The sequence below is a fragment of the Podarcis erhardii genome (assembly GCF_964252035.2).
Source record: "Podarcis erhardii genome assembly, chromosome: 3".
In the NCBI taxonomy this organism is placed as follows: Eukaryota; Metazoa; Chordata; class Lepidosauria; order Squamata; family Lacertidae; genus Podarcis; species Podarcis erhardii.
This window is the reverse complement of record NC_138507.1, coordinates 58,571,913-58,586,692: the sequence shown is the minus strand read 5'-3', so window position 1 is coordinate 58,586,692 and position 14,780 is coordinate 58,571,913. Positions and strand designations below refer to the sequence as shown.

The window sequence follows — 14,780 nt, the reverse complement described above, 5'->3', positions numbered from 1 at the left end:
GGATTCCAATGTTTTTGCCTTAAAAACCTTTTTGAGAGGCAATGCCCACCAAGTAACTAGCAGTCCACTTGGCGCTTCACACCACCAAAGATGCACTAAAAGCAACTGGGCTTCCTTTGAAGGGATCATTGTCAAATTTGACAAAAAGTAATGTTTTCATCTGGTGAAAAGTTGGAACAAATAGGGAAGCTGAGAGGCATGTAGCAACAGCTCACAATAAGCAGCTTCAGGAGATTCTTGTTTTATTTAACACTTTATTTACAACCCTCATACCAATGTATTGCTGCGAGGCAACAGCAAAGAGCTGCTAAGAGCAGTGTATCTATCCCGTCTAATACGAACTAACTTACCATTTGGAGATTAATGGTTTTTTTGTGTTCCATTGCCCGGTTCAATGGCTGGGGTTGATGAGAGTTGTAGTCCAAAACATCTGGAGGCTAACAGTTTGAGGAAGGCTCTTCTGTTAGGGACATTGTGGTTTAAATTCTATCTCAATCTCTGGTTCACAAGTCAGGATTCTTTAAACATTTAAATAAATGTTTCAGAAATATTTCTTCCATCTGTATAGGGGGAGGAGGAAGTGTGTGAGCCCAAGGCTTTATGCAGGCTTGTTATGGCTCATGCATGTAGCCTTAAAACCATGGTTTAGTGTTGCATGTTAAACAACTTATTAAATGGCTTTCTTTTGATTTTTCTGATCTTAGATTTGCCTCGGATAATGAACCTAGTCTATTATTTGACAAGTCTTACGATTAAAGCAATGGTTCTGAAACTCCTCCCCCACACATAGTCTCCTTTCTAAACATACTCCACCTTCAAATATTTTCCCCCAAATACAAATTCTTCTACCTCACTTTCCCCCTGCTCTCCTCTCCCTGTGCGATCCTGCACCTTCTCCAAATCCTCTCTGAAGGGTGAGGATAACTCCCAGAACAGCACACAGGGATGGGGAGGGAGGATTGTTCTGCTTGACAAGGAGAAATGCTTGTACTGAAGAAAGAATCAGAAGAGTAAGTCATTGAATTCAGAACAATAATTTATTTTCTGTTATTTAGTAGAGGAATTTGTGCCTGATCATGAGAGAAGGGCCATTTTCTGGATAGTCTGTTTCTGTGCATGTAGAATATGGGAAGTGGTTGCAGGGTAAAAAGCAAAGCTCCCATGCAGGTCAGAACCTCATCAGTACCTTTCAAAATATGCTCTCCGTTTTCTTTTCTTATAGAGGTGGGTAACTTGGGACCTTCCAGTTGATGTTGGTTTGCAACTCCCATTAGCCCCGTCCAACATGGCCAGTGACATCTGGAATGCTACAAGTTCCTCACCTCTTCTTTCCAGCATTCCCTACCATGAAAAAGTCTGCTCTAGTTTCTTCCCCCTCAGCATCCTTTACCAAAGGAGGGAGAAAAGGTTCCTTTCTTTACAGTGTGCTTTCCTTGTTACTGACAAACTCTCTGTAACAGAAACTGCAGGTTCTGCTACCCTCTAGAAGGGACGTATTCCCTGGGCACAGTTGTATCTGCACATCCAACGTAGTGTGTGTTAAGAGTGCTGTATTCTTTTCTTTCTTTTTGAATAACTTTTATTATTGCCATTAAGTTTAAGGTAAAAAGGTAAAGTTAAAGGACCCCTGACAGTTAAGTCCAGTCGCAAACGACTCTGGGCTTGTGGTGCTCATCTCGCTTTACTGGCCGAGGGAGCTGGCGTTTGTCTGCAGACAGTTTTTCCGGATCATGTTGCCAGCATGACTAGGCCACTTCTGGCGAAACCAGAGCAGCGCACAGAAACACCGTTTACCTTCCTGCCGGAGCAGTACCTATTTATCTACTTGCACTTTGGCGTGCTTTTGAACTGCTAGGTTGGCAGGAGCTGGGACAGAGCAACAGGAGCTCACCCCGTCATGGGGATTCAAACCGCCGACCTTCTTATCGGCAAGTCCTAGGCCCAGTGGTTTAGTCCACAGCAGTACCCGTGTACAGTTTCAGGTACATAAAAGTAAAACCTACAGAGCAATATTAATACCAAACAAAACAAGCGCATGACAATCAGTTTTTAAATCAGTGAATGGTAGGTTCCGTATCTATGTCAAATATAGCCCATAATGTTACGTGAGTAGGCAAAGAATGCCCTCAGACAATACACTTTCTTTGTAGCCTGCTTCCCAAAAGGTTGGTTCACTGCTGGCCATCAGAAGACTTTTAAATGAAAAGCGTTTCCCTCTCTATTGCAGGTTCTTATACGATAATGTATTAAAGGATATATAGGATATAGGAAAGGATTATAGGATAATGTATTAAAATAAAGCATATGGATATACAAGAAATATATGAATTTGTTCAGGAGTTTTAAAGGAAAGATCTGGCCCTCCTCAACCTTTTCTCCCCAATAATATAACTAGATTTTTTGTGTGTTTTTTTAAAAAAACCAACACACAAACTGAATAATGCATAATTATACTACATCCTGCCTAGTCCTAAGTCTTACCTCTCAACAGTTCAAAGAGTGATCATAAATCTAGACACCCTGCCCCACTGTCATGACCTAGAAAAACAAGCTTAAAGCCTGGCCCCTCTAGAGTCAGAATCTCCAGTGCCCTCAAAATATGCCTTAAAAACCTTTGTAGTGCCTCTGGAATTATTCATTTAAGAGGGAGGCATGATTTGTGAGACAGGACACGACAGTGCAGTGCTGAAAAAGCTCAGCGGTCTTGGTTACAGCACATTCTGTATTCTGTTTAAACCACTATTTTAATATGCAGTGCTTGCACTTTTTAAAAAACTTCTGAGTTTTTTATTTAAAACACAGTAGCCTGTCAGCAAATAAAAGCTTAACGCCAAACAGTGTGTGGCATGCAAGGGAGGGAAGGGGGTGGGGGGGTTCAGACCCTGTTCAAGATTCTCCTTGTAAGTCATGGCTTCTTAAAGCATTTCCCCCTTGATAACAGTTAGCTTTTCAAATCAGTCTTTAACCAATCTTGCTTGGAATTTGAAGGGGGCACGGAAAGCCAAATGAACATGAAAATCTCTGCCTAGATGAATGAGTCTCACATTTTTTTACTTGATCATTTTAAGGAGGTGAATATCAAATGAATTTGGATGCCTACTGTAGCTTATCTTGCTAAATTCCCATTTTGCTCAGCCAGCTCATTCTCATGAAATATCCAGCTTTTGAACAACACTATTCCATTTCTAGTCGAAGCTAAAGAATGCAGGTGCTTTTTTATCATAATCGTGGGTCATTTCACAGCCTCCAATATCATTTCTCTGGGTCCCCCCCCCCTCCTTCTTAACAAGCATTTTGCACTACTGATTGTAAGCAGAGATGGAGACATGCCTTATTCAGACACAGGTATGATTCCCTTTGTCACCCCAGCTTGATAAGGCTTGAAACAGAGATACATGTTTTCTCCCTTGGGCAATAATTGTAACCAAAGCTACATTTTGGTTTGGAGACATTTCTATTGCTTAAAAGAGCTGTCCAGCAACCAGTATTTCCAAACACTGTTATGCAAGATTCCTTTTGGTATGGACATCCATGACTAAACATCTATGACAAAAGAATCTCATGAAAGACAAAAGCTTGTAATTGTTCTAAACGTCACTCAGCTAATTCTCCCATCAAAATATAAAATGAATTATTTTTGCATTTGCTCAGGAATCTTCCACATTAATACAGTTTTCACTAGGCTCCGGACCTCAATTCTGGTCAGTCCAGGCACAGCAAATTAGTTTGGGCTGCTATCACTGCTGCTTTTGATGAAAACTGAGACACACTGTTGTAATGAGCTGTTGCATAGGCTACCATTAAAATGCAAAATAAGAGCAGCACTGCTGAATCAGACCAAAGAGAGATAGCGTCCTTCTATCTGCTTTCTTCATACCATGCATAATTTTACACTTCTGTCAGGTGCCCCATTACTCACCGTTTTTTGTTAACTGAAAAGTCTCCAAATGGTGCACAGTAAACCTTTCCTCATTAGGGGAGTTACTTCAATCCTTTATCATTTTGGCTGTCCTTTTCTAGACCTTTTCTAGCTCTACAATACCCTTTTTGAGTTGAGGTGATCAGATCTCTACACAGCACCCCAAGTGCAGTTGCACCAAATTTATAATGGCATTATTATATTGCCAGCTTATTTTCAGTCCCTTTCCTAATGATCCCTATTTTTCTTATTTAAAAAGATTGTTATACTAATTGATCAAAGGGAGGTCTATGCAGCTTTTAACATGGAATTCACCTTTTGCATGAGTGCTGCATGCTAGCTCAGAACCTTTATTCAGTTAGCCATTATGACCCCAAGGTCATATAATTATATATAATTTTGGCTTGCACCTGGGAGTACAGTCTAATATACACAAACTATATTTAACTCATAAATTCAAAAAAAAGTTTGATTTATTCACTGCATTGTGTTCTGAACTTGGAAAGCAAAAATTTACCACACTTTTTTTACCAGTGCCAATAAATAAGTGTCATATCATATGAAATAAAATTCATTAGGTAAAGGTAAAGGGACCCCTGACCATTAAGTCCAGTCGTGACCGACTCTGGGGTTGCCGCACTCATCTCGCTCTATAGGCCGAGGGAGCCGGCGTACAGCTTCCGGGTTATGTGGCCAGCATGACTAAGCCGCTTCTGGTGAACCAGAGCAGCGCACGGAAACGCCATTTACCTTCCCGCCGGAGCAGTACCTATTTATCTACTTGCCCTTTGACGTGCTTTTGAACTGCTAGGTTCGCAGGATAAAATTCATTACCATCCAGTTAATGATATAATTATGGTGGAAAACAAATCCTATTTCCTGAAAGCTTCAGTTCTTTCACCCTTGGGTATCACAGTGGCATTTTGATCCTGCAAATGATCTGTAAGTAGTACCCTGGGTAAAATCTTGAATGCAACTAAAAACATGGAAGTTTCACAAAATGGTTCCCTTCCCCCTTTTCTTGTCTTTAAATGGGCCTTATTTAGTGATGCTAAATAATAGCTGGGTACTTAATAAGCAGCATTGTAATATTCCTTTATTACCTAGCTTAACTTGCAGATATTAAAATAACACAGAGCAACACATCTGCCTAATTGTATTGAAGGGAACTCAAGAAACCACAATTTTGCTGCTGCTTTTGTCACCATGAACAAGCCTGTGGGCATTGCCTACAAATGAAAAAAGATATTAAGACCCTTTTTAGGAGAGAGCCTTTGATGTGAAATGAAGGATAGTCAGTCCTGAGGTTTCAAAAGCAACTTCTTTCGGGTTGTTGGCATGCAGGAAAGGCCATGACCATGCAGAGTGATTTGATTTGAGGGCTTTGGGTTTCTTTGAGAATTGGACCATAACTCTTTAGCTCACTTGATTGCAGACTGGCTTATGGTAAGATCGTTAGCTTCGGCAAGACACCTGTGGTGTTCTCTTTAATTAGTGGAGCTTGTCAAGAGCATACATCAAGTAATTAGTCACTAACTACTCGATCACTGAAAACGTAATAAATAAAGTGGGTCATGAATCGAGAGCAAACAGGGCAGCCAGTAATTAAAGGGTTCTTTTCCCCTGCTGACCATATGCATATAATCATAGCCAGGACCCTGTATTATTGTCTAGACTATGAGGTCTGAGTTGGAAAGTACCTATGCCTTGGTGAGTAGTTTAAGTACTTCATTAGTGCCCTACAGTTTATGGCACAGGTCATGCCAGAGACAGGTGGTAGAGCTAGGCTGATTGGTGGTCTGACCTGCAGTATAATCATGTCAAAATGGAAGCTTCACATGCCAATTTGCAAGCTTCATTAGTGCTTCATTAGTTTATGGTGCAGGTTATGTCAGTCAGGTTAGGGGGCTAGACCAATTGTTGGTATGATCTCATTTTAGTATAGTCATACAAAACTGGAAGTGTTTGCCATCTTCTCATCAAGTGTGATTTTGGCTTCAAATTCTGTTTACACTAGCCATTTCCCAGAAGTTTATGAATGGATGGTTAGTCCTGCTAGTTCATTCATTAACTTGTTCATGCATGCATGTCTTGTTGATTTCTTCCTTGCGATTTTATTATCACAGTAAGCCCACAACTTAAGTGTACAGTGTTACCTCAGTTTATGAACTTAAACCATTCCGTAAGTCCGTTCTTAAACTGAAGCCATTCTTAAACTGAGGCGTGCTTTCCCTAATGAGGCCTCCCACCACCGGTGCCCTTCCACCATTCAACTTCCATTCTTAGACCAAGGTAAAGTTTGCAAACTGGGACACTACTTCCGGTTTTGCGGAGTTCGTAAACTGAATCGTTTGTAAACAGGGCTGTTCTTAAACTGAGGTACCACTGTAGTTAACTTGTGCACATTCAGCTTTATGCATGTGGCAAAAATAAAAATTACAAAGGGGGCAGATTCCAGGAAAAGTGACTTTGGCAATCCCACCCACCATTGAACCCAATGTGTTTTAATTATGTGTGATTTTGGCTTTACTCTGTTTTATTTATATCCCACATTTCCTTTAAACAACTCAAGGTGGCAAACATGGTTCTTTCCTGCCATTTAAATATAGTGTGACAAGGTGGTATATTGATCAAAAAGCCACAGTTGTATAACACAACAGGTTCTGCAGTGTAAAATGAATGATAGAAACAAAGAAAGTAGTCCTGGCATTTTACAGTGGTACCTCGGTTACATACGCTTCAGGTTACATACGCTTCAGGTTACAGACTCTGCTAACCCAGAAAGATCTTTGCTTCAGGTTGAGAACAGAAATTGCGCAGCAGCGGTGCAGCGGCAGCAGGAGGCCCCATTAGCTAAAGTGGTGCTTCAGGTTAAGAACAGTTTCAGGTTAAGAACAGACCTCCAGAACGTATTAAGTACTTAACCAGAGGTACCAACTGTAATCAGAAACCCTGATGCCATAATCCCCAAGTCTGAATGCACTCAAGGTTCAACAAAATCATTGTTGTCACCCAGGGTCCACAGCTATGGGTTGGCTGGCCTTGATAGCCAAGGCAAAACTTGTGGTTGCTAAGACAATTGTTCTCCCCTTGTCTCTGGCCTTGCACTGTGCCTTCGTGTGAGGTCAAGGAGGAACCCTGTCTGGGCATGTCAGCAGCACAGCAACTATCCCTGCTCCCCTCTTCACAGCTGCAGAGGATAAGAGGCATCTTGGTTTGGTCCTGCATCACTGTCTGATTTTGCACCTCCAACGAGAGGACATAGCAGTTTTGCAACTGCAATGGCAATCTCTGTCCCCTTTGCATCTGCCAAGACTAGGAGGTTGGAATTTTGTTTTCGCTTGCCAGTTGATAGCTAGTGACACACTAGATGCAGGAACCAGGATTCAACACATTGTAAATAAGTATCTGCTCATTGTTCCAAACTCAGTGTTCAACATGGCACCGATGGGGAATGCTTTTCGATGCTTCCAAAATAAAGCATACATTTTCCATGTAACTGCATTACTTTTATTTCACTCAGGTTTCTTTATGAATTCACAATTGAAGGGTGTAATAGCTACCAAGTATACGGAGAGAAATAAATGTGTTTTATTAGCTGTGAGAAAGTTTCATTCTTTTTAGCATCTCAAGGTACTTATTTTTCCCCCTGCCAGGCAAAGCTGTATAATAACCCAAACTCTACAGTGTAACTGTTCCATTGGGCCTCTGCACCTCTGGTTCTATTTATTAATTTATATTTCACAAAATAATGGGCATGTGTGAGATTGCTGAACAATATAGCCTGGTTAGACCTTTGTTGAGAGTTGTTGATGCAATCTTTTTTCTCCCTTTCATTATATCAGCTTGCTAACTGCCATCTTTAGGGCTGTGGCTGAACATAATAAAGCTGCTATTCTCAAACTTATTTGGGTTGTTAAGGTTGCGTTACACCCCCCCCCCCCGGCACCCTCTTCCCTGCCTCACCCAACCCTGGGATTGCAGAAGTGGGGTTCTACAGTCATCACTGGGCCAGCTTATTATTATTATTATTTTGTACCCCGCCCATCTGAAAGGATTGCCCCAGCCACTCTTCTATCATATAAAAACATAAAACCATAAAAAGCTTCCCAATAAATGTATCCACTTCATTTTTCTCTCTTCTCTTCTCTTCTCTTCTCTTCTCTTCTCTTCTCTTCTCTTGGCAAAGCAGATAGCAAGGCCACTTGGAAGGAGGTGATCAACCATGCAATGTGTGACACCAGCCCTTCCGGCTTTCTAAGAGAGTGGAAGGATTTTGCTGAACTAATTGCTATGGTTTTGCTTCCTTTGAAGTGGCTCCTGCAATCTATAGCACCACCTACAGCAGGGATGGGGACCTTCCTCAGCCTAAGGGACCACTTATGTCAGTACAGCTGTATTGCGGCAACACTGGGTGTTAAAATTTTTGCACCCCTAACAATTTTGCACCTGGGGCCACCACCCCTATGACCCCCTTCCACACTGTGCCACTGGCCAGAGGGAAAAGTGGCCAGAATAATCAATAGAGCTTTTATTTTTGTACAATGACGTTTGAGAAATCAGAGAATTAACCTGCAGGGGTATTCTCCATGTTTATGTCAACATCTGCTGCTGATGTCAGCTTTCGAGGCCTGAGTTGTGAACCAACCTGGGCTTAGCATCAGGGTTTGCTTGGAAACAGACAAACCACAAGTGCTGCATCACAAGTCATGCTTAGCTAAGTTTGGTGGTTTGTTGCTCCCAGCTCAACATAGGAAGCAGTGAAATGGGAGTGATTCAGCAACATGCACTAACTAGCCTATTGATTGTTCACAGTAAGCCATGGTTGTGATGCACAAATGTGACTGTCACTTCTCTTTCTTATCAACTATATAGTGGCCATTTCTTGCCCTGGCAGCTGTGATTAATAGCTAAGAAAAGCGTTCAAAATACAGTCGTACCTTGGTTCTCATTTGACTCCCAAAATGGTTCAAAAACCAAGGCGCGGCTTCCAATTGGCTGCAGCTCCTGCAGCCAGTTGGAAGCCATGAAAGTTGCATCGGACGTTTGGCTTCTGAAAAATGTTTGCAAACTGGAACACTCACTTCCGGGTTTGCGGTGTTCGGGAGCTGATTTGTTTGACAACTAAGGCGTTCGACTCCGAGGTACGACTGTAGTTGTTTGGGGCTAACACAGTGCTATCAAACAAAACTTAAAAGGGCAGTCCTTTTGGTGCGGTGATTTTATTTTTGAAGGGCATAATAATATTAACATGCAGGTGGTAGGATTGTTTTTTCCTACTAATTTTGGTTTTGTAAACGGGTGAGGTGTTTTTGTTTTTGTTTTTTGGGGTTTTTTTAAGGAAGCCAGAATAGAGAGAAGTGAACAAAGCACAATCTTTGATGCTACAGTGGTACCTCTGGATACGAATGGGATCTGTTCTGGAGCTCCATTCGCATCCTGATGCGAACGCAACCTGCATCTGCGGGTCGCAATTCGCCACTTCCGCGCATGTGTGTCACGTGATTTTGACTGTCTGTGCATGCGCGAGCAGCGAAACCCAGAAGTAACATGTTCCGTTACTTCTGGGTTGCTGTGGAGTGCAACCCAAAAGTGCTCAACCTGAAGCAACTTTAACCCGAGGTATGACTGTATAACCATTTTTATAACTTTTTAAAAGATATTCAATTTTACCGTTGCATTGTTTTTAGTGGAAATCCTTTTTAATATACCAATTTCTTTATATTGGCAGGAAGAATAATGAAACTTATGCTACAAGAGTCACAAATAGGAGCCCTGGCCCACCTTTAAGAATTCCTTTTGGACTAATTAGAGCGTGTTCTTCTGTTCATTCTGGGCTGCTTGCCTGCTTTGGTCTTGTTGCTTGCCTTAGGGCCAAGGTAGATGCTATCTGGGCAAAGGTGTGGTCCAATGCAAATACATTCCTGAATCTCTTTTTGGGCTCACTTCCAGTTTTATAGTCTGGATGAGATGGAAATACATTCAGGGTAGGGATGGGGCAGAAGATTCTGAAAGAGCAGCTTACCTGTTTCATTTTTCTTATCAGCCAATTTTTCCCTTGAGAGCTTGGTAGCATAAAGAAGTCTTTGTTTACCTGAAGCTTAAAAGAGATGGTGCCAATTTCACCTCTCTAGGAATGGAGCTCCATAAACTGGGTGCTGTAATTGCCGAGGTTCTAGCCAACTCTGCTTCTGAAATGGTGAAACGCATAGCAGAACTTCCAATATTCAACACAGCAGATGAACAGGATCATACGGGAGGAGGCAGTTCCAAACTATTCAGGGTTTTGTAGTTAAAAAAACAGCAACCAGGAACTTACTGGAAGCCTTTGCACATGGCAGCAGAATACTGCTATTACAGTGGTACCTCTGGTTACAAACTTAATTCGTTCCGGACCTCTGTTCTTAACCTGAAACTGTTCTTAACCTGAGGTACCACTTTAGCTAATAGGGCCTGCCGCTGCGTGATTTCTGTTCTCATCCTGAGGTAAAATTCTTAACCTGAGGTACTACTTCTGGGTTAGTGGAGTCTGTAACCTGAAGTGTTTGTAACCCGAGGTACCACTTTAGTCCTATAGCATTTTCACCCCATCAAAAATATAACTATATTGGATGTTGATCTGGTTGCCACATTTCCCACAAGCTGAAATTTCCACAGGTAGCCTCACATACATTAAGTTAACCCAATCAGAGCGTGTGTGACAGTGGCCAGATCTGCTTTTCCTATGAAAGATCATAGCTGTAGCACATGACTGGGAAATTTGGGGGAAAGAACCTAAAAAGTTGCCTTATACTGAGCCAGACCAAAGGTCAATCTTGGTCCATACTGACTGGTCTCAGCTCTCCATGGTCTCAGAATGAAGTCTTTCCCATCCCTACCTAGAAATAATAGATTCATAGAGATGGAAGGGACCCTGAGGATTATCTAGTCCAATCCTGCAATGCAGGAATATGTAGCTGTCCAGGGACAAAACCTGCAACCTTGGCATTATCAGCACCATGTTCTAGCCAACTGAGTTGTTTGAGTCAGGGATTGAATTTTTGCATGCAACTCATGGAACATACCATGGAACACTGGCCCTTCCCTGGGCTGTCAACTGATCCAAAAAATAGTCATAGCAGATTGATAGATTCATTGAATAAATGTGAAATTGTTTAAAAAAGTTATTATATAGCACCCTTAATATAAAGATTTCAGGGCTATAGAATCCAATAGAATAACTGCATGCAATACAATTAAAAAAAATGTTGACCCCATGTACTAAGACCTTTGAGCTATACATCAGTGAAATGCTGGGGCATTTGAATTCAGGTGCACCTGCAGTTTAAGTACACCTGAACATGCGAGCTCTTCAAAATCTGCATAATGAACCTCCCTTCTAAATCTGCATAATGAATCTCCCATCTAATAGATTCAGTACCCTAGGTGAAGGATACTTATGAAAAATAATTGCGGGTTCTCTGAGTTCAGGCATTTCCCAATGAGCAGGTATGTGGGGATTGGGCCGAAATGTGTGACCCATTGAACATATGTGACTCACTCTGCTGACCTCTTTCTGCTCATCAATATAAACATTTGAGGACAGCAATGTCCATGCAACTACTGAGTCCATAAAATATTATAGTCCGTGTGCTATGTACCTTGTAGAAATTATGCCAGACACTCCTAATAAAGTTCTCTGATCCATCTCTGATCGTAACTGCCAATAATTATAAATGTAAATATACTTGTGTCAGTTTATTCCCAGATTTAAGAAGCAAACTGGAAAAAAAAATAAGTTGGCTAGCAGCCAGTGTAGTCTTCCCATTTTTTTAAAAAAACAACACACATCACTTCAGTGGTTACTGTCTAGTTAATCAAATGTAAATGTAAACTGGACTCTTGAACTTTAGCTGCTTTTTCTTTACAAAATATTTTTTTTTGTTTTGTTTCAATAGATGCACAAGTAAAATATAATTGCATGTCAGTAATAACTTTTTAGAGGTGTTTTTGAATCTGCAAAGCATTACTGTCTGTGTTATTAGACACTAACTTTAGCAATGCTGAATTGCTTAGAAAGGCAATTAAAAGGTTTGTACACAAACAAAATAAATGTTGATTTTTCTGTCACATACTGACCTATTTTTTATTTTCATTGAGCAATAACCTTTCAGCAATCTATCCTGCATTACCTCAAGTGCATTTTCAAGAGTAGTTAATAAAGATCTCTAGAAAGCTAGTTGGCATGCAGAATAGCCTCATTGCATATAAATGTAGATAAATGGTTTCAAAGGTGTAAGTGTCAGTAATCTATTATAAACCATTTTCTTAAAAGCCAAAACAGCCAAACACTGAGCTTTGCTGTATTTCTTTTGGCATCATGCTTATGAAGAAGGGCCAGTTCCTCCAGTAAGACAAAGATGGCTAACTGTTACTTACTCACAGGCCTGCCGATGTCAGCATAGTTGAACATCTGGCCATTGGCCATGCTGGTTGGGGTTTAGACAGGGCTTTAGACAAGAGCCCCTTCCAGCCCTACCAGGAAGCCCTGAGGATTGAATCTAGGAACTTCTGCACTGTCACTGAACTAGTCTTTTGCTCCTATGGATCTTGGGAAGTCTTATCTGAATGGTATAAGAGATTTTTCATGAGCCCCTTTCTCCCATTATAAAATCACTAATATAAACTTCCATATAAATGCACTGGTGTAAATTTGAGAACTCTAGCTATCAGATGCTGATGGCATCTGATCAGTATCTGTGGAGGAAGAATGCTAAATTCTTTATCCACCAAAGCCCATGACCTCCTTTTTCCTTGACACCTCCTCCTAATTACCCCAAATGCAAGGCCTTGTGAACATTAGGGGTGCCTGTATAGAAACCACTTGTAGTAAATTGTGCCAAGAGATCATGGCGCATGACCAAAAAGTGCACAAACATTGTGAAGGCAGGAACCACTTCCTTTTCCTGAATGTCTGGACTTCATTACCTCTTTTCTTCCTCCTCTTCTCAGGGTCGTACATGATAGTGGATTCTTCACACCACAGCCATGGAGAGAAGGCTCGACTTCAGCTTCCTACTATGAAAGAGAATGACACACACTGTGTTGATTTCAGCTACCTTTTGTACAGCAAGAAAGGGGTGAGCCCTGGAACTCTGAACATATTGGTTAGGGTAAACAAGGGCCCCCTGGCAAATCCCATTTGGAATGTGACCGGCTCCACAGGCAAAGACTGGCTACGGGCAGAACTGGCCGTCAGCACCTTTTGGCCCAATGAATACCAGGTAAACCTTTAATACAATTGCTTTCTGCTTGAAGGATTGCTAATTCCTAAAGGGGGTTATACTGTGGCTTTCATCAAAGTGGAAAAACTGCAAGGCAGTATCTTGAAACATGTTGCATTTCTCTATTGAGGAGGAAAAGGAGAAATGGGAAAAGTGCACTTTGGAGGCATAACACACACCCAACCTGAGAGCTGGCTTTGAGAAGATGCTCCCTTGCTCCTCAATACCCAGACATGTTGTGTCTGGCCAATTATTATTTACCTAGTTTCCTAGTAGGCAGCATTCTGGTGCATCTAATTTTAAGCACCCAGCCTCTTCATGTAAGGAATCTGTGATACTGTGCCTTAACTATCCCTTCTCCTATTTCACCCGGTGTTGCTACTCTACACAGACACAACAGATTTTCTGTGTCTTTCTTCCAACACTGTGTCCAGAGTGGCCTTCTTCATCCTAATCTTATAAGCCACCCATCTCTTTGTTCTCTTCTGCTATTATTATCATCAGGGATCTGAATATCCTACACTGCAGAAACATTCAGTGCCAAGAGAACACAAACTGAATTCCAATAACAGCTGACACCCACATTAAAACTCTGTCCCCCCTCCCCCCCTCTCTCACACACATGGTTCCACCCTCCATTTTATCCTTGCAACAACTCTGTGCAGTAAGTTAAACAGGGATGTTGCTGACCCAAGGGCACTTGGTAAGCTTAATGGCTAAATGTGGGTTTGAACCCAGGTTTTCTAGATTCCAGTCCAGCACTCTAACTACTGCCCCACAAAGGTGTATAACAGGAGACAGATAGCCTCCTTTCTATTTTCAAGAGGGGACATTTGAGATCAGAGAGGCAGGGAAGAGGACAGAACACACACACAGTATCTATATGCACACACACAGTATCTATATGTGAATATCTGTCTCACAGTTTTCCCCCTTGTGAAATTCACAGGACCCTTGAACCATATGAATTAACATTTTCATTTCATTCATGTAAAGCTCCTGGGATCCCATCTTCTTAAAGTGGTTTGCATTTCTACATGGTGTGTTCTTGGTACCGTGTTAATTAGTAGGAAGGAGCTGTGGATAGGAAACAATACAGTTCATGATAAGTAAAAGTGTTCTCAAGTAGAGACATGTGAGGATGGAAGTTCTTAGTCACCCAGATGTTATACTAATAGTCAGTGTGTTTGTTTTCTGGGGGGACACAGGCGTATTCATACCCCTAAACATTTTGTGAATCTTTGTACTTTTGTCCATTTACTGTTTTTATTTTTATCGATTTGAACTATAAAATGGTGATTTTCTTGAGTCAAAATGAGAGTACCCCTAAACATTTTTTCTGAAAAAAAGCACTTCTAATAGTCTTTTATAAATGTAAATATATGAAATAAACCCTTGCTACACCCTGCTGGACTTTTGATTGCTAGGCCAGAAGGTGGTGGGGCACATTCCTCCTCCTCATTTTTCACTCCCCCCCCCCATTCGTTTAACAGGAGTGAAGAGAACTATACCAGCCCCAAGACTGTTACAGGTTTTATCCCATGTTGGGGAAGTGAAAGGTCGCTGGATCTTGCAAATGCTATGCTGATCTTAGTCCC

The 14,780-nt window shown here is 41.4% G+C and overlaps 1 protein-coding gene across 14 annotated transcripts in view; it reads left to right on the top strand.

Moving 5' to 3' along the window:
- Positions 1–14,780, top strand: part of PTPRK (protein tyrosine phosphatase receptor type K) — a 341,149-nt gene that overhangs the window by 112,856 nt on the left and 213,513 nt on the right. For all 14 annotated transcript variants that reach the window (XM_081856114.1, XM_081856122.1, XM_081856118.1 and 11 more), the window contains exon 3: positions 12,911–13,182. In XM_081856114.1, coding sequence (XP_081712240.1) covers positions 12,911–13,182 — 272 coding nt within the window. The remainder of the gene's footprint in view (positions 1–12,910; positions 13,183–14,780) is intronic.